The 24466-nt window shown below is 39.7% G+C and overlaps 1 protein-coding gene across 1 annotated transcript in view; it reads right to left on the reverse strand.

Annotated features, from left to right (window-relative positions):
* The window catches only part of LOC131973898 (unconventional myosin-IXa-like), a 177850-nt gene that overhangs the window by 75160 nt on the left and 78224 nt on the right, over window positions 1-24466 (reverse strand). The window contains exons 3-6 of the mRNA XM_059336024.1: window positions 7369-7463; window positions 6700-6762; window positions 4572-4671; window positions 573-626 (exon numbers count right to left, since the gene is read on the reverse strand). Of these exons, the coding sequence (XP_059192007.1) occupies window positions 573-626; window positions 4572-4671; window positions 6700-6762; window positions 7369-7463 (312 nt within the window). The remainder of the gene's footprint in view (window positions 1-572; window positions 627-4571; window positions 4672-6699; window positions 6763-7368; window positions 7464-24466) is intronic.

Below are 24466 nucleotides of genomic sequence, written 5' to 3' on the forward strand. Positions count from 1 at the left end.
AATTCTACTGTCATAAACTGTAGAAAACACATAGTTTTGCAGTAAATATAAAATTTTCATGTACAATTTATGGAGAAATGCCATGATGACACAATTACCCTAAAAGTAATGGGATTTTTCAGTAAAAAATTACAGTTTTTGCTGATATTTACATTTACATACGCTCACTGTATTTTTTACGGTGAAGTTCTGGCAACTACAGCTGCCGGTATTTTACCGTAAATTAAACAGATTTTTATTACAGTGTACATCTCCAACAGTCTGTAGCTCTCAAAACAAACCAGATGAGTAAATAACACCACAGAAAATATTCAGCTTTGGTTTGTGGTGTACTGTCCCTTTAAGAGGAGACACCTGCCTCATAACATGTTGAGATAAATCCAGTAAAGTCCTGACGTTAAAGGAATCCCTTTAAACGTTTTGTTCATGGACCAGCTGAGGTCAGCTCAGGTCGTGTGTGTGTGTGTGTGTGTGTGTGTGTGTGTGTGTGTGTGTGTGTGTGTGGACAGCACAGAGAGGCACCAGAGCACCACGAGCACAGACACACAGAGACGAGCCGCCGTGATACTGACCAGGTCGCTCTCATAGTAATTGTCCCAGTGGAGTTTATGAGATTTCTTTGTCATCTGGAAGCAGGGGAGAGCGTTACACACACACACACACACACACACACACACTGTTAATATGTGAGGAAAAATATGACTAATTCACACATACACACACACACCTCCAAGCTACAACAATTAAATCAATCCATGATCAGAGACGGCGAGAAAACTACTGGTTCACATTTCAGAAATCACACAATTCTTTTGTGTTTTGGTCTTTTTTGTCCATTTCCCACTCCTTTTCATCCTGTCTCTATATAACCTTAAAAAAAATGTTCACCATGCCATGTTATGATATCATGTTTTAAACACAGCCTCAACTCTATGACCTGATCATTAGTATTTCACTTTGACTGACATTTTCAACACAAAAACACAGAAAAACATTAGAAAATGATGTTTTCTGCTCAGTGAAGAATTGTAAATGTTGGTTCCAAATCAAATGTCTAAGAGGTGAAATGAGGAGAACATCTACAGGAGCATCTCAATAAACTAGAATATCATAGAAAAGTTTATTTATTTCTGTAATTCAATTAAAAAAGTGGAAATAACACATTATATAGATCCATTACACACAGAATGAAACGTTTCATGGCTCAATTTATTTAATTTCTTCTAATTATAATGATTATGGCCTACATTATTATGGCCATTTTCCATGGTTTTCTTCATAATAACCAAAATCATCATGAAGAAAACCATGTTAAATGTCAGATATCAGCTCTTAAATTAAACTCTTATCAGCTATTTTTGTTGTTATCATTATATTTGTCCAAACAAATGTACCTTTAGTTGCACCAGACATTAAAATGAACAAGAAACTGAAGAAAACAAGGATGGTCCAATGATTTTTTCCATCATTGTATAATGCAGAAAATGTCGCTTGACAAACTACAAAATTACATTATTTTAAAAAATCAGCAACTGACTGAAACTGAATAGTAATGATGCAAATTTAGCTCTTTATTTCATTCTTATTTTTTATTTATTTCTCAGTTATTATTTATAGATTTGGCTGACAATATATTGCATTGTTTGTATAATAATATATAACTTATATTAAAAAATGAAATGAAATTGTTAAATGATTATTAATTTAAATATTGTGTGTATGTGTGTTAAATAATTATTTAATGAAGTTTTATGTTTGCAGATATACCCCAAGAGCTACTTGGTGCACAATCCACATTTTTTTTACGTTTTATTGTTTTATAATAAACTCTTTTGAATCGTTTTGTTGCTGAAATGTGTTGAATAAATAAATTATTTTACATTTGACACTGTCCTGTTGTTTTTAACATTATAATTTACATTATTATCATTATTATAAAATTATAGATTTTTCAGCCACTACAGTTCTCGAGTTAATGTGTTTAGTTCCAGCAGACAGAAACAGAAACAGAATAAAATCCATCTGAGAGACGAGAGATAAATATGGATAATCAGTTTACTCCTCAGTGACACCGTGCACGTGTGTGTGTGTGTGTGTGTGTGTGTGTGTGTGTGTGTGTGTGTGATAAACAGCAGGCTCGCTGTGTGTCTCACACACGCTCAGACGAGTGTGTGTGCGACCGGCGGCGCTCGCTGCACGAGAGCAAGTCAGCGCCAGATTAACTCCCGAGTGTCGCTGTTGCCATGGAAACAGGGCTGCATAGTAACAGGCAGAAGATGAGGAGGAAAAGAGGAGAGAGAGGAGGAGGAGAGGAGGAGGAGAGGAGGAGGAGGAGGAGCAGAGATGAGGAAAGGGGGAAGAGAGGAGGAGGAGGAGATGAAGAAAGAGGAGGAGGAGAAGAGGAAGCAAGAGGAGGAGAGGAGGAGGAGGAGGAGAGAAATTAAGAGGAAGGAGGAGAGGAGGAAAATAGTTGAGGAGAAGGAGGACTAGGAGGAAGAGGAGAGGAGGGGAGAGGATAAGGAGGAGGAGGAGAGATGAGGGGAAGAGGAGGAGAGGAGAGAAGAAGAGAGTTGGGGGAGAAGGAGGAGAGGAGAAGGAGAAGGAGGAGGAGGAAGAGGAAGAGAACTAGGAGAACAAGAAGGAGGAGGAGGAGCAGAGATGAAGAGGAGGAGGAAGCAGGAAGAGGAGAAGAGAGGAGGAGGAGGAGGAGAAAGAGGAGAAAGAGGAGGAGCAGGAGGAGGAGGAGGGTTTGTTGTTGTGAGGATAATAAAAAAACTTTTTAGTTGAAGCCAAAAAGAACAAAGGAGGATTTTTTTTTTGCCTCCTGAGTGAAAACGGGAAAACGAGGGAATCTGAATCCTCACACATCTGCTGCCAGCACACACACACACACACGCACACACGCACACGCACACACACACACACACACACACACACACACACACACACTGAGGATGATCCAGTTCTGGTTAAGGAGTAAATAAGAGAAATGTTCCTCGGCGTCTCGGCTCCGTCAGGTTTTAATGATAATGTTCTTTTCTCACATTAAGACAAACGTTCCCCAACGAGAAGAGAAAAAAATGATTTTTACGACTTCAAATTAATTCTTTGCAGCAGTAAAAGTGAAAAGTCACTTTGGGTTTTATGCAACAATCAGTCACACAGACAGAATGTTTTTATCGGCACCTTCAGCTGATTAAAGAGTTCTGGCATTTAAAAAATCTCCTCCAATTTAAACGGTTAATTCTGTTTAGTGGAATATTTTGTGTCGATTTTTATTGGTACCTAATTCAGCCAGGATTTTATTTAATTTTCTAATCTTTTTTCCAGTTAAAAAAAGGTTCCACAAACACAAAGAGCATTATTAGAACATTAAAGAACATTAATTATTGAAATTTTACCTATTCCTAAACTTAATCTACTTCTTGTACCATTTTATGTACTAATTTTATATACTTTTTTTCTTATTATCCTATCTTATCTATTTATTTTCACTCTTTTTATTTATTTATTTTTATTATTTATTATAAATATTATTTAATTTTATTATTTAAATATTTTTATTTATTTTCCCTTTTTTCTGATTGTGTGATTGATAGCAAAATAAAAAATGTATATATATAAAAAATAATAATAAAAAATATAGATATATATATATATGTACATTATTTTACATTTATTTTTTCCCTTTTTTCTGATTTATTTATTTATTTATTTATTTATTCTCCCCTCATGTTTTGTGTGCTGATGTTTATTATGATGTCCCTTATGACAAGCTCAAATAAAAAGTAAAAAAGAAAGAAATCAGGACATTTTAAAGAGCGAGGCAGCCATCACTTTCTCATGGAATCAATAACAATAACACACATCCTTTCTCCTCTTTTCTCCTCGTTCCATGGTGGCAGAAACAGGATTTTTATGGTTTGACAGGAGACAGAAACATTGATTTCATCAGACAGGAGCAGCAGAAGTTACAAACAAACTTCCACAATCTGTCAAACCTGCAAAAATAGATTTATTTGCGTCGTTTCAGTGCAAAACTTTCATAGAGAAAATATTTTTTTGTTCAGAAATGTTGGAAATAAATGTGTTTTTGCAGGTGAGACAGCGTGCCGGAGTCTGAAACTTTTAATGATCTGACAGAAAATACAACAAATATATTGATGTGGAGATTTGAGTAATTGTATTTCTTTATGATCTGAACTGTGCGTGTGTGTTCTGTGTGTGTTCTGTGTGTGTTCTCTGCTGTGTGTGTGTTTGTGTGTGTGTGCATGTATGCATGCATTCGTGCATGCGTGTGAGTGTGTGTGTGTGTGTGTGTGTGCGTGCCTGCCTGCGAGTGTGAGTGTGTGTGTGTGTGTGTGTGTGTGTGTGCGTGCCTGCATGCATGTGTGTTTGTATGCACGTGTGTGTGTGTGTGTGTGTGTGTGTGGATGCCTGCCTGCCTGCGAGTGTGTGTATGCGTGCATGCGTGCATGCGTGCATGCGCGTGCGTGTGTGTTCTCTGTGTGTGTCTGTTTACTGTGTGAGTGTGTTCTCTGCTGTGTGTGTGTGTGTGTGTGTGCTCTGACCTGGTTGAGGTAGTGGTACTCCTCAGGTTGCAGCAGGTGGAAGGACTTCCTCTCCTCTTCACTGGCTCCAGCCAGCAGGTAGTAGAACACATGGTAGTTCCTGCAGACACACACACACACACACACACACACACACACACAGAGCAGGTCAGAGGGTCTGACTCACAGAAAGACATTTTAGATTCTCCATGAGGTGAAGAGAGGACAGCTCGGGGAGGAGAGTCCATTCAAAGCTTTAGACTAAAGAACAGGGAGAAACTCTCAACTTGTAACAAAAAAGTCACAGCTTTCAACCGGCTGACTCACACACAATTTTTAAAAATTGTGCTTTTCTTTCAGAAACAAAACTAAAACTGTGCTGTAGTTGAGATGAAATGAAGGCTGAGACTGAACAAAAAAAAGACACAAAATGACCAAAAAAAGACACAAAATGACCAAAAAAAGACACAAAATGACAAAAAAGACACAAAATGACTAAAAAAACCCACAAAATTACCCCCCAAAAAGGACATTAAATGACCAAATTTACAGAGCTGACTTCCAAAATGATTTGGCGACCCCCAGAAATCCTCTCACGACCCCAATTGGGGTCGGGACCCCAAGGTTGAGAACAGCTGATCTATGTAACCTGCAGAGGAATCTGTGATAAAATCTCAACATGTTAAAGATGTGTTAACTACATGCAGAAATAATGCTCCAGGTTGTTCTCTGGGCCGGGAGGTAGAATAATAAATTGGCTGAAAGTCACTAAGAGAAGAAGTATTGCAGTGGTGAAACTCTGATACAGCTGTTAATAATCCTCCGTTAGTGAAGCTAACAACTCAATATATAAACAAACTAAACGACTGATGAATTCAGACAGAAACAGCTTCTTAAAGTCATAAAGTGTGACAGCATCTCTGAGTTTTATCGTCCTCCTCTGACTCTCAGTCTGTCTTCAGGTCTGAGCCGTCTGGGGGGTCCCGGCTTCAGTTTCTACTCTATCAATATGGCCGCCAGGGCCTGTCGTCAGGGGTAACAGGACACCTCGGGACACTCGGGGTCAGACGGATTAAATGACCGGAGGACATTATTCTGTCCTCCAATCACAGAGATAAAACACCAGGGGGACATTTCTATGGTTAAATCACTGTCAGCTGGGAGAGATACGAGGACAGAGACAGAAAATGCATATTATAATGATTTTATAATGATTTTTTATTGATGATTTTTGATTGATGATTTTTTATTTATAATGATTTATTTATTATTTTGATATTTTTTATCTAGCTTTATTATTTTGTATTGTTATTATTATTATTATTATTATTATTATTCCTTTTTTCTTTTTTATGTGAAGCATGTTGTGTTACATTTCTCTTGTATGAAAAGTGCTTTACAAATAAAGTCTGATTGATTAATTATAATGCATGTGTTTGCATGCTGCAGATGAATCTAAAGAGTAAAAAAGTGTCTCATAGTGTCTGAAAACAAGAAGTGAAACCAGACACGTTCTTTAAAATAGCTCTGATGTGTAATAAGTATTAAAAGAATCATGTCCTGTTTGCATAAATGACTAAACTCAAGAGGAAACGTGACAGAGACACCTGATCCTCTGATCACTCAGCCTGCAGAGGAAATGAACGCTGCTTCAGTATTAAGTTCCATCAGAGCAGAAATATGGATCTGATATCTAATCTCCTAAACAAACCAGAATATGGATCTGCTCCTTTTCTTATTTATGACTGCACCACCGTGCTTTAGGAGTTATTAATTTTCATCTTTTCAAGATTTTTTTAAACGGAAAAAAACGTTTAACTTGCAAGATCAGGAGGTTTAAATCAATTTCGAAGTGGATCTTTATTTCACAGACAAGCAAAAAATGCTGTTAATATGAAGATGCAATGACCACATTTCAAAATTTGTGTAGAAAGTCAAAGTTTTGCAGCTTTTTTTTGCAACGGAGTGCATGCAATAATCATAAATCGACCTGCAGAGGAGTCCAGGATAAACTCTCACCATGTGACCATGTCAGAATGTGTTAAATGCAAACAATAATCTGCCCAGACGCTGTGTTAGTGAACCAACCAACCAGGTGATAATATAATAATAACAGCAAATGATGCAGATCAGACTGAGCTGGACTCACCTCTCGTTGTGCTCCTGGTACACCAGACGGGATTTCTCCAGCAGGTACTTCTCCACGTACGCTCTGAGATTAAAACACATTGAGCACATTAACCTGGTGATAGAAACAGCTGGTATTTGGTTTAGAAAGTTTATCTGCAGACTTGTGTCATTATGAAGATATTAAAAAACAGAAGAGAACAATAAAACAGGCTAAAGCACTGGTTCTCAAACTTTTTCGGTCATTTCCGACTTTGGACAAGGAGGAATTTTCTAGTCCCAATCGCCCCAACACAACGCTAATGAAATACGCGGATGTCTGGATAAAGACAGGCTTAAAAAGAAAATGTCCTCCTGTTTGGCGCGCCCCACATGTCACGTCTCTATTCCCCACCAGTGGGACGCGCCCCACACTTTGAGAACCGCGGGGCTAAAGGGACTGTTAGTTATCGAAATCTATGAATTTTTAATAATTTGTGAGATTACACTTTTTAACTAGCCTGTCTGATTCATTCTGTTTCCTTCCTCACATGAGGAAATGAAAAGCTATAAATAGCTGTTAGAATTAAAGTCTTCTTCATCATGTTAAAGGTCGGTTAGTGAATCTGAATCTCCTCACTGTCCACCAGCTCTCTGTTCTGTGTGTGTGTGTGTGTGTGTGTGTGTGTGTGTGTGTGTGTGTGTGTCTCACCCCCTCACTGTGCCACTCTCCTGGTAGTTGACCTGGATGAACTTGCCGAAGCGGCTGGAGTTGTTGTTGTGGGCTGTCTTTGCGTTCCCGAACGCCTGCAGAGAAAAAAACAGAAACAGATCAGCAGGTGGACAGGTGAGAACAGGTACAGGTGTGTGTGTGTGTGTGTGTGTGTGTGAAACTGCAGCAGAAGGACAAACTGCTCATCAACACGTTATCAACAAACAAAATCCAAAGTGAAAAACGTGTTCAGAACTGAGGGGAAAAGAGTCTGTAACAGAACAGGAGGCTCAGGAACACACACACACACACACACACACACACACACACACACACACACACACACACACACTACACTACACTACACACACAGGGAGTCATCATTAGAGGCCCCTGAAGGACTCATTCAGGTTCTCATTAGGAGTCTCAGGGGCTCCAGTGAAGCGAGACGAGAAGAGGAAAGGAAAGGAAAGGAAAAGAAAGGAAAGGGAAGGAAAGGAAAGGAAAGGAAAAAAGGAAAGGAAAAAAGGAAAGGAAAGAAAAGAAGAGGAGGAGAGGAAAGGAAAGGAAAGGAGAGAAAAAAGGAAAGGAAAGGAAAGGAAAGGAAAAAAGGAAAGGAAAGGAGGAGAGGAGACAAGGAAAGGAAAGGAAAGAAAAGGAGGAAAGGAAAGGGAACGAGGAGAGGAGACAAGGAAAGGAAAGGAAAGGAGGAGAGGAAACAAGGAAAGGGAACAGGAGGAAAATAGAGAGGAAAAGAAACGAGGAGATAAGAGGAGAAACAACAGAAGTGGAGAGATAAAGAGAAAAACATGGAGAGTTTGGGAAGTGAAACAAAGATGCTGAAGAAGAAGAAGAAGGAGAAGAAAGGAGACAATGAGAGGAGAGGAGCTGAAGGCTGAGGGGAGGGAAGGAGGGAAGATCAACGAGGACACAGGAGACGATGAAAGAGAAGAAACGGAGGATGAGAAGAAAGGAAACGAGGACAGGAGAGGAGATCAAATGAGATCAGGAAAAGGAGGTGAGGTTAGAAATTAAAAATGTAAAGAGGAAAACAAGAAGAGAAATGTGAGAAAGAAAGAAATATTTTCATTGGAAGAGGAAGAGGAGGTGAAGGGAGAGGAGAGGAGAGGAGAGGAGGAGGAGGAGGAGGAGGGTTCAGATAATTGATTGTGTCTGCTGCTGAGGAATAACACGGTTTATTAAAAGTTAAATCTGCTCCTGAGCCGCTCTTTGATCTCTGAGATGATTCATTCAAAACGTCCCCCAACACGACCTGACACACATTCAACCAGCCAATCACAGCGCAGGAAACAATCAACCAGCCAATCACAGCACAGGAAACATTCACCCAGCCAATCACAGCGCAGAACACAAGAACACATTCAACGAGCCACTCACTGCGCAGAACACAGGAACATATTTAACCGACCAATCAGAGCGCAGGACACAGGAACTAATATAACTTTATTACGGTTTATTGTCTACTTTAAATCCATCTCTCTTTCCTCTCCAGCAGATCTCTGCTGGAGGGATTACTGCCAAGAGTCAGAGAGCCATGTACTGATGATGAAGAAATGCAAAATGACAAAAAAGAAGAAAAAAACATAAACCAACCAAAAGAGACACAAAAGGAACAAAAACAGATGTATAACAACTACAAAAAAAACCCAGACAGAATGACTAAAAAAGAAGAAAAAAAAGGACAAGAAAGATACAAAATAACTCCAAAGAGAGACAAAATAACCCCAAAAATTACTTTAAAATAAAACAAAATCACCACAATAAAACAAAATAACAACAAAGAGACACTAAATGACCATGAAAACATGTTTGATGATGACAAAAAGACAAATCGACTAAAACAAAGACACAAAATGACACAAAAGTGTCGTTTTTACAGGAAAATGTTCTTCCTGCAGAGATCCAGTGAGCAAACTGTCAGTGACACAAAACACACACATGGAGCAATGTTTGTGCTGCATGCTGTGTGTGTCATGTGTGTGTGCATGCTGTGTGTAGTGTGTGTGTGTGTGTGTGTGTGTGTGTGTGTGTGTGTGTGTGTATGTGTGTGTGTGTGAGTGAAAGAGATTAATGAGCGTGCAGCGTCTGGATGATTTAGTGTTGAACTCTGCTTCATGGTCAACGCCTGCTGAGACCACAGCACAGGAAAACACACACTGAGCATCTGTGATTACTGTGTGTGTGTGTGTGTGTGTGTGTGTGTGTGTGTGTGTAACATGTTAGTGTAGAAGGAGGGAGAAGGTCGTGCATAAGAAAGAGAGTGGGCTGTGTGCATTAATCTTTCTAATCTCCAGGAGGGGGTGACAGCAAAGTCTGACTGCATAGAAGTCTATGAGAAAATGAGCCTACTTCTCAGTTAATTTATGACCTTGGTCGATTTCAAAAATCGCTTTGTTCAATGTTCAGTTGGACTAAAAGACACTCTAAGGAGTCGGCTGTTCACTTGATAATCAACAAGCTGGGGATCCTTTCAACTATAAACAATAAACAATATATATATATTTTTTAAAGTTTAGCGGTTTGGTCTCATAATTTTGACCCTTTCACTGTATTTTCACTTAATGACAGTTTATTTGAACGTTTTGTTCGTTAAATGTCTTGTTCAGCGTTTAGTTGGACTAACAGACACTCCAAGGAGTCGCTGCTCAGTTTTCTGAGGTCAATAACGAACATTTAGTTTTTGTTTTTTAACATCCCAGTTAATGCTAACATGAGTCAGTCAGGTTGAGGTGTAGAGAGGCTGTAGTCAGTGATCAGATCCCTCTCCTCCTCCACAGTCCAAATATGGTCTGCTTCCTGTATCGGAAACAAGATGGCGACGAGTGTAACGCTGAACTCGATGCCTCAAACAGGCCACAAACCAACAGGTGACGTCACTATGTCCATTATTTATATACAGTCTATGTTGGAGCCTTATGTTGTACAGAAATAACCGACTTCAGGGTTAAAAACAGCTCGCCATATCGTCCACTCACACAGATCACAGATCAGCGATTAGCCGGCATATGTTCGATTTATGTTGAAGCAAATGTGCTGACTGCAGGGCTTAATCCTGCTCTGCTCCGTGTGTGTGTGTGTGTGTGTGTGTGTGTGTGTGTGTGTGTGTGTGCCTCCATACTGACAGTATGCTAATGCTGCCTATGCTCGGCGCTCGGCCTGCGGGCTCTTCCACGCTGTCACTTTGCGTTAGCCGGTGGTTGGTGCGGCTGCAGAGCGAAGCCGGCAGAGCTGCTGCTGCTATTCCTGAACACCCTGTCATGTTTAGAAGTGTTGAGGGGACCCGATGTGATGTTAATTAGCATGTCAGGACTTTCTTCAGAGGCTAAAATCAGCTTAAACACTGAAGCTAATAACTCGCTGCTCTTTTCCCTCTTTGTCTCGTTCTCCCGCTGCAGCGTTTCCCCAAACACGCTCAAAATCCGTTTGGTGACCTAGATAATGAAAACAAGTGGAGACGAGCCAGAACCGCCACCGCCGCCGCCGCCGCTGGCCAGCGTCCATCAGCTGGTTCCTGCTGTGGAGTGAGTGGGTGAGAGTGATGACCAGGTGATGCTGACGGACTGACGGCTGGTTACAGCAGCAGGTTTATGAATATTGAGGTCAAAGGGAGCGTTATGTCCTTTATGGATCAAACCAGCTGTGAGCTCCATCATGTAAACAGGACCACCGATATAATACAGTCATGGAAAAAAATATTAGACGACCCTTGTTTTCTTCAATTTCTTGTTCATTTTAATTCCTGGTACAACTAAAGGTACATTTGTTTGGACAAATATAATGACAACAACAAAAATAGCTGATAAGAGTTTAATTTAAGAGCTGATATCTAGACATTTTCCATGGTTTTCTTGATAATGATTTTGGTTATTATTAAGAAAACCATGTTAAATGTCTAGATATCAGCTCTTAAATTAAACTCTTATCAGCTATTTTTGTTGTTATCATTATATTTGTCCAAACAAATGTACCTTTAGTTGCACCAGGCATTAAAATGAACAAGAAACTGAAGAAAACAAGGGTGGTCTAATCATTTTATGACTGTATATGTGTTACTTTTCAGAATCCACATACACTACTCTTCACATTGAATATGTGATTTAAAAAAGCACAAATAATGCAAAGGAGTCAGACCTGCTTTCAGTGTGTGTGTGTGTGTGTGTGTGTGTTATTAATTATGCATTTGCTCTGTCACTTTCTGACCCTGCCGCTCAGACCTATGGTTCACAGTCAAAGTATAAATAAATGCAAATGCAGCATCATTGGAATTTAAGATTATTAAACATCAGGGGAACAGTCTGAGGATTTGGAAATATATTTCCTAATTAATTCATTGCACAAAAAAAGAGATTGCTAATGATATTATAAGGTCAGGACCTTAACAAGGTCAGAATATACACTATTTACTCAAATTAATGCAACTGTCAAATAAGCCAGATGCTGATATCTAAGCGTCTACTGAACAGGTAACCCACTGTCTACAATTTTCAACTGTCCAGAGTTTACTATTTCAGAGTCTACTGAAATATTTACGTCTCCACCCACATCACAAAAACCTGCCTGCCTTCAGTGTACACTATGTTGAGTAACAGTTCATAAATGATACATGAGACATTTCCAGCATCTCTCTCTGAGTCTGCAGCTCACATCACAACACAGCGTCCGTGATATTCACTTCCTGCAGAGACAGTATCATGTTTGTCTGTTATTTCGCTTTCTGCATGTAAATATGGTTTTAAAAACAGCAGGTGGGCAGAAAACGGCTGAGGCTTCTTCTGCTGATTCACTCTGACAAACAGAAACTGCAGCAGCATGATGCTGCAGCAGCATTAGTAGCAGCAAAACTAGCAGCAGCAGCGACAGCGTGCAGCAGCAGCATGATGCAGCAGCAGCAGCAATATTAGTAGCAGCATGATACAGCAGCATTAGCATTAGCAGCAGCAGCATGATGCAGCAGCAGCATTAGCAGCAGAAGCAGCATGATGCAGCAGCAGCATTAGCATTAGCAGCATGATGCAGCAGCATTAGCATAAGCAGCAGCAGCATCATGCAGCAGCAGCAGCAGCATCAGCATTAGCAGCAGCAGCATGATACAGCAGCAGCAGCATTAGGCAGCAGCATAAGGAGCATTTGCAGCAGCAGCATTAGCAGCAGCAACATTAATATCAGCAGCAGCAATATTAGCAGCAGCATTAGCAGCAGCAGCATGATGCAGCAGCAGCAGGAGGGTCTGCACGCCAACGCCGCATCACTCCAGCTTACACCGCACGCTGAAAGATCCCGTTAACAGATACAGTAAATGCCGTCAGTCACACAGACACATCCAGGCTTGGTGGGAGACACTAACCCCATTTACTGCTTCATTTAACAACTATAACATGACAGCAGCACACTGCCAAATACATGCTGCACGCATGAACAGCTCCACGTGCCAAACTGACAGCTTCAGCTTCAGCTTCAGCACCAGGAACAGGAACGCCGCAATATGGAGACTAAAACACACACACAATCATGAGCTCTGCACCAAAACTGTAAAAGCTGTTTCATTTTAAATGAGAACCAGAAAGAGAGAGGGAAGATTTTTTTTCTCTTATTAGGGAAAACATTTCTTAAGGAATTTACTATGAACGTGTTTCTGCTCCGTCCTCTAATCAAAAGCTTCCTCTTTCAAAGACGTGTTCAATAGTTTGACTGCTTATTGCTGGTTTACTCCAGAGCGTCTCACTTCAGCCACTGGGCCGTTATTAAAGCAGACGTGAGAGGGACGTACAGACAGACAGTCACAGCAGGATGTGGAGGGTAAAATCTGTTCATCCAAAGTGTAGCATGACAAATATTTCACATGCAGTCAGCCGTTATCTCAGTTTAATTCAGGGCTGCATATTCTGACACTACAGCTGCATCTCAATACATTAAAATATGATGGAAAAGTCCATTTACAGTAGTTCAAGTCAAACAGCCCCAACCAAGTACTGAGTTCATATACAGTAGATGGACATACTTTTCCATATTAAACATACTTTTTAAAATTGGTCTTTTGTAAATAGTCAAATTTTTTGAGACACTGAATTTTAGGTCTTCATTAAATGTAAGCCATAATCATTATAATTAGAGGGAATTAAAGAAGTTAGGACATGAAATGTTTCATTCCATGTGTAATGGATCTATTTAAAGTGTTATTTCCACTTTTTGAATTGAATTACTGACATAAATAAACTTTTATGTGATATTCTAATGCCCGTGTTTATACTAATACCAAAACAGAACCTTTTTCTACAAATGTAGAAGTGAAGACCACGCCTCAAACACAACAGGAGGCGACTTCAGCATACCCGACCCATCACCTTCCCCTCTGACTCTCTGAGCAAACAAGTAGGAAAAAACACAGGAGTTTCACCCAGGAGACCACTGTTTGTGTCCCGAGTTACGTTACATATGCATCAAGCAGTGAACAAAAAAGACAATCTTTTCCTAAACACAACCAAGGAGTTTTGTTGCCAGAACAGATTCTGGTAAAGTCTGCAGTGCAGCTGGACTTCTGCAGGAATAAGGTGCATATCTTTGTCTAAGATATCATAGGAACTGTTGCACGAGGACGACAAAGTTGAATCTAATCTCATCATGGCTCTCATGATTTAATGCATTTGCATTTATTTCAGTTTTGCATAAAACAAGCATCACTAGAATAAATCTGCACATTACAGAGTGACTTTATCCAGAAGTGGTTGTGTTCTGGGGGCAGACTGAGTTCAGCTGAGCTGATCCGCCTCCGTCTCTTTGCTCTCCATCTTTCCTCCTCTGTGTCTTGCTGTTAAAAATCATCTGGAGCAGCAGAAAACAATCTTTCAGGATGATTTCCTGCTGTGTGGATTCCCCCAGAGGCCCGTCTCCCCCTGCTTTACACCCTAACCTGTTTTTTTTTACTGTTTCCACACTCACAGGAGCTCAGCGAGATGACATCACATCGCATTCCTCCGCTAGCAGGTGCAGCTCGCCTACACATGGCATGCTGGGAAAACAGAGCGTGTGTGTGTGTGTGTGTGTGTGTGTGTGTGTGTGTGTGTGTGTGTGTGTGTGTGTGTGTGAGCTCATCCTCGAGGTGTGCGGTCAGGCCTGAAAACAAACACTCACACAGGAGAGCAGGTGCTTGTGAAGAGCTTCATCTCACAGTCAGCTGGAACATTTATAAGACGTGACAAATGACCGCACTCGGTGTGTGTGTGTGTGTGTGTGTGTGTGTGTGTGTGTGTGTCTGAGGGTGAGTAAACAGTTTTCCTGTGTGTCTGGAGGCTCTCAGCTCCTCATTAAGTGGACCAACTGCAGGAAGAAACATGTTTTATTCCTTCTTTATCTGCTTCTACAGTCATGGATAAAATTATTAGACCATTGCTTTCTTCAATTTCTTGTTCATTTTAATGCCTGGTACAACTAAAGGTACATTTGTTTGGACAAATATAATGATAACAACAAAAATAGCTGATAAGAGTTTAATTTCAGAGCTGACATCTAAACATTTTCCATGTTTTTCTTGATAATAACTAAAATCATTATCAAAAAAAACATGGAAAATGTCTAGATATCAGCTCTTAAAATAAACTCTAATGAGCTATTTTTGCTGTTATCATTATATTTGTCCAAACAAATGTACCTTTAGTTGTACCAGGCATTAAAATGAACATGAAATTAGAGAAAACAAGGGTGGTCTAATGTTTTTTTTTCCCATGAATGTATATATATTCCATATATAATATAATAATCTTTCAGTACTTTGTTATGCAATGTGTCCCCATCTGGCTCTGTGTTCAGACTTTTGAAAAAAAAAGAAAAAGAACTAAAGGCACCCTTCACTAAAGCCCAAACTACTCCAGAGACAAGCTACTCATCTGACCGACACTTCTTCAACAAAATGCACCAGAGTGCACGAGAACAGCAGCATGAGGACTGAATCTGAGAAATAAAGGACACTAAATAATGTGAACAACACTAATGAAACACTTATCATCTTTGTGAGTGTTTCTTCCATCTCAGTGTAACTCCACAAACTCTCCCTCTGTTCATTTTTCCTTTCTTTCCCCCTGACTCCTGGGATAAGTCCTCATTTCTAGGAAAAGGGAAGACGGGAGGGAGAGGAGGTGTGGACGGAGAGGAGGAGGAGGGTTATGTAACCCTGACAGGTCCCAGTGAAGAGGCCTCCTCACAGACACAAAGACATCTCAGACACGCCTGGAAATATGCACAAATCCAAACAAATATTCACTAATATCTTTGAGTATCGACTGTATGATGACCATTAAATACTAAAAAAGACCATTACTTTGTTTGTTTACTGTCTGAACGTTCAAACAGTCAGTTAAACACAAAATCATTTGCAGTCACTCTCTCCTGTTGTTTACCAGCTGAACTGCTTCATAAACAAATCTGCCTGTTAAAGACACACTGTGCAGGACTCATCACTGACCGTCTGTAAACACAACGTTCATACTTGGCTCCTCCTCCAGGTTCAGAGAGAGTAAACACAAACTCCAGACTCAATTGGTGTTCAGCACTGTGATGCCATGTTGGTGGCACTGTGTTCACTGTTTTTACAGCTTTATGCTCATAAGGTGACGCCCAGAAACATCCCAAAAAGACAACAGAGTATCTACAGATACAGACAACGACACACACTTTCTGTGTCAGAATATACAACAAGTTCTCCAACAGAATCGGGCCGAAAAGGTAATGTGTCAGTACCACAAATGATGGCGTGTAGGCACGTTTCGCGTTTCAGGGCACATATGTAAGTATCACGGTGTGGCTCATGCTACAACGCCACGTTCTAAAAATAGCTCACACGTATGGTCCGCGGTTGTAAAAAGGCTGCAGTTTCTGTGAAATTATGTTGCAAAAACCACTGACCTAGGTTTAGGGCAAAAAAAGGCATGGTAAGGCACTATAAAAAAAAAAGGTTGAAGAAGTTAAAACAGTAAATAAATGTGCGTAAATGCCGGAAGTGAAGTAATTACAAGGGTCACCTGACTGCCGTAAGTCACGTAAAAAAAAGTGAGTTACGTTCAAAGATATGATTCACGTAACTTACGTAAAGAACATTAAAAGTGGTTTACTTTTGTTTCCACAAACTCTGCTCTCCTGAGTGAAAGTCCTACTACGTCAGCAAGATGGCAGAAATACGGACACATAGCTTGCTTTTTGCTGCCTGTACACCTGACCTATATTATCATTTTTGACAGGAGAACAGGCTGGTCTATAAATTATTATTTGGAAAATCCTGCATAGTTTCCCTTAAAACAGACAAAAAAACAATTCAATTCTGCATCATATCAAACAGTTGAGTGAAAAAAACATTTCTCCAAAATGCTCCATCACTCCCAGCGGAGCTGCTGGAAAAATGATGACAGTAACAGCAGCGATACGGTCAGACAGGAACATTACGAGCGATTAAATCAACCGACCGAGTGGAAGGAGTCAGCCTCAGAAAGATGAGGAATCAGCTAAACTGACTCTGTTGAAAGGCAGAATAAAAGCAGATCTAAAGCTCACATATTAACACGTTATATCTTGTTTGTTTAATCCAAATAAAAACTATGACAATGACAAGTTCAGCCAACCATCGACAGACTGAGTGGAATCGATCTTCTCGTCTCAGTTTCTGCAAGAAAATCAATAAAAGCTTCTCTCAAAATGTCAAACAGAAACAAGAGCTTTTTCCTGAATGAGTTAAAATCTATTGCACCACACTGAGCTGCTGTTTATTGATGAATTGGTGCACGTAGAGTAGTTCTAGATAGTTTCTATTTTATCATCATGTACTTTTAATAACCCTCTGAAACTTTTCTGCAGCTACATTTCTCTTTAACAGGCCGTTAAAGTTGATCCTCAATAAGGCATGAACAGTAAATTTACCTCATATTAACATTATTAAACTTGAATTACACGTGTTGCATCGTTTTAAGCCCCACAAAGTCGACTCTGGGCTGCATGTGTGTGTAGTTATTGGCCGATGGTGCTCTGTTATTAGCCGGCACGCTGACGGAGGTTAGTGTGATGTGGCGAGGGCGAGCAGCGGACGCCACGGCCTCACGACTCTGCCACCATCAGCCAGCTGAGCAGAGACTCAGCGCCTACTGCCCAGTCTGACCACAGGAGGGTCAGCACTGGGCTGCAGAGGGGAGAACAGGCTGAATATGTGAATGTGAGCTCCAGAAACACTAAATATTTAATGTGCTTTGGAGAGAAACGCTGCAGCTGAAGGCATAAAACCCAGTTAAAAGAACATATGCGAGAAATATTCAGTGATTTGCATCCAAGCAGACATGAAAAAGTAAAAAATAAACAAGTAGACATTTGTGTTGGCTGCAGAGGAAGACTGGCAGCGAGCAGAGAACAGACTGTACGCAGAGAAACGTCTGAAGTCAGAACATTACAGAGGAGAGAAGAGGCTGGAGAGGTTTTCTGTGTTTCTGTATGTTTCCTGTCCGAACGTACAGCGTGACTCATCTGCTGCTGCACACACACACACATCACTGCATTCACACACAAACAAAACACACACGCAAGGACACACCCCTGCAGTTTATACAATACAACACACACACACACACACACACACACACACACACACACACACATACATAAACGAAAGACGAATGTCACGAGAGTTTATTTATGGTGCAGGAAGGTTCAGACTCACAGTAAAACAAGACAAACACACACACACACACACACACACAAACAAACACACACACACACACACACACACACACACACACACCTGTGCTCCTGCGCTGCCTCGCCCTGAAACATCACAACTAGGGAAAAAACCTGCCAACTGGATTATCTATTACGCTAACGACCAATTAATTGATTAATTGCTGCATGCATACATGGGCAAAATAAAAGATACATATACAGTACTATGCAAAAGCCTGTTTTGATAACGGACGCTTTTATTTTGAAAGGACAAAAAGAGACTTGATCCTGTCGATCGTAAAACTAACTCAGTGAGATTAAACTGTAAAGATAACGTGAAGGAGTTCAATATTTTATGTTTTAGCCCTCGAAGAGGCATGAGGTTAGTTTTCACGCCAATTTTACATATTTCAATGTGTTTTGTGTTTAAATAAGTTTTGGATTGGTTTTCTGTTTTATGACATCATCAACCTCAAAACATCCTAGACCAAAGTCCTAAATCTGGTAACAGCAAATACTGAAGGTCTGAACACTGGACGCAGCAGAACAGTTCCAATAAAGAATTCAAACAATAATCGGCCTTTTTCCATGCACTGTCAAACTATGCCAAACTATGATCTTTGGCACACGGCATCAGTCTGCAGACCGCCAAAGTAAAAGTATTTAGTTACTTCTCTTCATCTCTCAGCTGACTGTGGCTCCTGGCTGCTCATTCATCACTTTTATATTATCTTACAAACGGATCTGCTGTCAAAAAATGCTCACGGACAAAAAAAACAGCATTTTCTGCGACAACTTCACAATAAAAGTCAGATCAGGTTTCGCCAGTTATAATAATTATAATAATAGAGGTAGAGTTGAGTATCATCGGTGTAGCAATGAAATTGTGGTCTGTGATGGCGTATGATGTGACCGAGGGGTAGCATGTACAGGATGAATAGGAGGGGACCAAGCACCGAGCCTTGGGGGACACCATGTGTCACTGGAATGATATGGGATTTGCAGTTATTGATTAGATGTAGGGAAATCTGTCAGAGGGGTAGGATTTGAACCATGAGAGTGCTTTTAGATGCTTTTAATGTGAAGGTGCAGCAACAGGATGTTCAGTATGCAATTAAAAACCTTTCTGGAGCTTTTCTTCTTCCAAAGTCAGAACACAGACACATTAACAGAGTAACAGGGGAAGAAAACTGCAGGATTTGAAATGTTGATTTTGACTTCTAATGTCAAGATTTTAATTCTTCAAACTATTTGATGCAGCCTGAATCAACATGTTGAAGAACAAAATGCAAGTATAAGCCTGAAAATAAGTATAAGATTAACTATATATACTGATTAAAGTTTTAGCTACTAAATCAGAATATACAGCATATATCTGTGCTTTGTTTCTGTATAAACGTCAAACTAATTTCCAAAAGGAAGAAATGTGAGTTTTATTTCAGCACGAGGTTTAAAACTTGGATGCTGTTTCCACAAAAATGTCCACAAAATGTTTTATCCTCCTTTGAAAGTGTAAAAAACATGCAAAGTAACTACAGGATCATCATGGCTTCTTTTTCCTGTCACAAAAAATGTGATTTTTTTTTCAGTTGGACTTTGACATTTTTCTGTCTCCATTCATCGCAGTAAACATCAGAGACAGACGGCGTGTAACTAAAGTCTCCGATCACTCTTGTGGATTTGTGGTATGCATCTCTGACCACAAGACAGTGAGACTAATTCTAACCTAAAACCGAGTCTTAAACTCCAAACGGCTCTTTGAAGAGACGAGGAATGTCAAAAATGTCCTCGCTCTCCTCCAAAAGCGTCCTCAGCCTCGAGGTCTGACGCTCTAATTGTTCTTCTCAGACACACAGAGACACAAACAAGGTGTCTGTTCAAAGAGGGAAACCTAAACTACAAACTTTAAAAAAGTTATTATCCTTTACACAGATCTGCAGAGGACAGTTCAAGACCCACACAGCCAAACACAAACACATCAGTACACGTGTTGAGACGACGACTCACAGCTTTCTCACACATTCTCTCTCTCTCTCACACACACACACACACACACACATTCTCTCTCTCACACACACACACACACACACACACACACACACACACACACACACATTCTCTCCCTCTCTCTCTCCATAAATGGCTGCTGTCACTACAGTGCCGGGCCACATCTGGATCCCATTGGCCTCAGGAAGAGCTCAACACAGAGGCCCAATAAAAAGACTCCTTCCACTGCAGAGGACTGTCAACAGGCCCTCCACCACCTCCACCAGGAGGAGAGGAGGAGGTGAGGAGGAGGAGGAGGAGAGGAACAGAGATATAAAGAGAGAGGAGAGGGAGAAAGAAGGGATCGAGGAGGAGGAACAGGTAGAAAGATTTTCTGTTGGAGACTTTATCAAAAGTATGTGATGCATTATTAATTGTAAAATGGTATTTTAGTGTATTTTTCTTTTAAAAAGGAACAGTTCCAAACTTTGGGAGTTAGGCTTATTTTTCTTGGATGAGAATAGGTGGTTTCCACTGAGTACTTTATGTAAATCGGCACTAGTTATTTCCCCTCAGCCTCTGTTCCCATACAGCTACTTTTATATCGGCTAACCAACTGAGTTAATGTGACAACAGACCAACAGGGGCAGTGTTGCAAACTTAGCGACTTTGTTGCTTTATTTAGCGACTATTCAGACCCTCTAGAGCAGGGGTCTCAAGCTCAAATTACCTGGGGGCTGATTGAGGCAGTATGAAAATGAACAAAAAAAGACACAAAATTACTTTAAAAAAAAGACACAAAATGACAAAAAAAACCTAAATTACTTAGAAAAGACACAAAATAACCCCAAAAAATACACAAAATGACCAAGACAGACACAATTACAAAAAAAGACACAAAATGACCCAAAAAAGACACAAAATTACTAAAAGAGAAACAAAATTATTATTTTTAAAAAGACACATAATTATTAAAAAATGACACAAAATGACCAAAAAAAGTAATTAAAGGGACCTTCCACACACAACACGGTAAAGTGCCAGTCATATAAAACTCACATTAAACTTTCATATCAAGGTGGGGGCTGCAATTGGCCCGCGGGCCGGAAGTTTGAGACCCATGCACTAGACTCTTTTTCCAAAAAGGCGACTAGCAACAAATCTAGTGACTTTTTCTGGTGTTATTGGAGACTCGTTTCGACTCTTCTTAACGAGTAGCAGGTCGTCGTCCCAAAGCACTCACAAGCGGCCCAGTCCTCCTGCAGCAGTCTCTCCCAGCTGCAGTCAGAGCAGGAGATGTTAACCCCTCAGCTTTCAGAACTGAAATCATGGCTTAAGACGACTATAGCGGAGGGAGCTCAGATATAACAGCTATAAGTTCTCAAATACTTTTTGAATTTCATTTCTATCTGCTACAGAGGCTAAAAAATCTATTATTTAGTAGAAGCGTTGACACTTCTGTTCAATTTCCAGAAAAACTTCAGGTTTTAGGGTTTTTTTAGGGGCGTTTTAGGCCTAAATGTGTTAAGACAGAGCCAGGCTAGCTGTTTACCTTTGTTTCCTGTCTTTCTGCTTTATGCTGCTAAGCTAACTGGCTCTATATTTTCAAGAAGAAAAAAAAAGAAATAAGCATATTTCCCAAATTATTTCCACTCAGGTTAGCCAACAAACACATTAAAACCTCTCTTTTTAACTCCACCTGATGAAATGTTTATTACTCCACCAGCTCCAAACCACTGGCTCCAGATCTGTGTGTGTGTGTGTGTGTGTGTGTGTGTGTGTGTTTCAACTTCAGCTACAAACTGTCCAATAACTTAAAAAAAACACCTTTCAGCAAACATTGAGACACCTGACTGCCTGATCCCAGACCAGCTGAGCTTCCATCCAACACTCTGCAGCTCTGCAGCCTTTTTGGCAAAATCCTGAGTTTGTGTCTGTGTGCTCGGCGCAGCGCGGTGTGACTGACAGAAAATGTAAGTGAGGCTGCGAGGCGCTGTGGGAAAATCCCACGACTCACTGTGCTGAAGTGTTAATCCCTCGAGAGCTGCACTCCTACACGCTGCAGAGAGAGAGAGTGTGTGTGTGTGTGTGTGTGTGTGTGTGTGTAGCAGGGAGAGATGATTAATTTAGGGATTTGTTGGGTGGAGTGTGTGTGTGTGTGTGTACAGTAGTGTGTTTTTCTCTGCACGATTACGGCCAAAATGATATCATGATTATTTTGATTTAGCGGGATTACTCATTGATTTATGAGACAAAATATTTTTACTGCACTTTATAAACAGAAAACCAGTGGTGGAAAGTAGCCAAGTACATTTACTCAAGTACTGTACTTAACAACAATCTTGAGGTACTTGTACTTTACTTACCCATTTTATGTACCTTTATGCTTCTACTCCACTACATTTAAGCTTTAGTTACTTTTCAGGTGGAGTTTTAACATAAACATAAATTTGAAGTGATCTGACATTTGTTAAAATTCAACCTCACACTGTGAAAAAAGTTTGTAGAAATTACAGTAAAACACTGTCAAATTAAATTAAAATTGTATATCACCGTAGTAGACACTTTTAAGTACCGTAAATCAAGGAATCGCACAAAACTTTAACTTTTACTGTCATAAACTGTAGGAAACACACAGTTTTGCTGTAAAAATATAACATTTTCAAGTAAATGGAGAAATGCCATAATGTCACAATGACACAATTACCCTAAAAATAACAGGAATATTCAGTCTAAATTACAGTTTTTGCTGATATTTACATTTAAATTTACAGTAGGAAATCCACTCACTCATTTGCACTCATTATTTTTTAAAGTGCATATCAGTATGTTAAAAAGATAAAATGAGCCCTACCTTGATAAAGTTAAAATACTGTTTACATGTTTACATAAATGCATCACTGCAAATAATCCTATAATATATTTAGGGTATATCAAACAATCTGAGTGGAATCATCATCAGTACTTTTACTTTTGATACTTTAAGTACATTTTGTTGCTGATACTTTTGTTCTTTTACTTCAGAAAGTTTTGAATGCAGGACTTTTACTTGTAGTGGAGTAATTTCACAGTGTGGTATTAGTACTTTTACTGCAGTAAAGGATCTGAATACTTCTTCCACAACTGCAGAAAACTGTGTAAGACGAATACTCGTGTGTGCAACAAAAGTTGCTATTTGACGATTATTTGGTCCTGTACAATTTGATAAACATCTGTCTTTCTGCTAAACAAAAGGTATTAACCCTCTGCAGTCCATGAAAGCACCGGCACATTACTTCTTCATGACGTGAAGACATAAAAAAAAAAGCAATATTGAGCCTTCAGTTTCCCTCTAAAGTTCTGACTTGAAACTCCATGCCAGATTTTTTTTTGATGACATTCAGCCGAGTAAAACCGGAAATAATGTCAAATATATTTAGTATAAAATATTGAACTAGATATTATCCTCATTTTACCTCGTATATGTTATATTTGCAACCTGTATTCATATTTGCAATATTTAGAATTCTGTGTTTTGAAACACAATTTTCAAGATCAGATTTTATGTTTTCCTTTGTTTCTTTTGGGTTCAAAATTTTGATCAAGTAAGTCAAAGTTAAAAATGAATTATCAGGACATATAGGTGAGGTAACGATGAAAAAACTGATACCAACATGGCATGGTGAAGATTTTTTAACAGATTTTTTAACGGCCATAATAGCCCAAGATTTCAGAGGGTTAAAATGCACAAAAAACAATGCAATAAAAGTCATTTTTATCTGCAGAAACCAAAAGATGAGCCCACATATCAGTGCATTTGCTGCTCCTGCAGTATCAGTGAGTGAGTCATGCAGTATGTATAGTTGTGTAGTATTGGTCCATGTGTTTGTGTTTTGTTTTGCAGAGGAAGGGAACATTGTTCAGACCCGAGGCGTTTCCTCTCTCTGCGCTCTTTAATTCACTTCATTAACTCAGTTCCAGCGGCCTCGCTGAGCTCAGAGCTGCTGTTTGTCTCAGAGAGCTGCTGCTGTTTATAACGAAACACAGAGACAGAAAGAGGAGCTGCAGCAGCTCCGTCACCTACAACACTAACACACGGACAGAAACACTCTCTGGGTGTTTGAAAGTGAACACAGCTCCACATTAAGCAGCAGGAGGCTGAATCAGAGGCTCAGAGCTGGTTAAGATATGAAATATGATCCAGGAAGTCCAGCTGCAGAACACATGAAGGAGTTTTATCAGCCAAACACTGTAAACGGTTCATAATGCACTGAAATAATGTTTGGATCGACTTTTAAAAATGTGATATTCCTCAAATTATATTCATGGTTTGGTTAAAACCCTCAATTTTGATTTAATATGAATTAAAATATTTATTTTGCCAAAGAACAATGTTTTTTTATTTATTAATTTTTACTTTGTTACA

This window comes from Centropristis striata, chromosome 6 (assembly GCF_030273125.1).
Source record: "Centropristis striata isolate RG_2023a ecotype Rhode Island chromosome 6, C.striata_1.0, whole genome shotgun sequence".
Lineage (NCBI taxonomy): Eukaryota > Metazoa > Chordata > Actinopteri > Perciformes > Serranidae > Centropristis > Centropristis striata.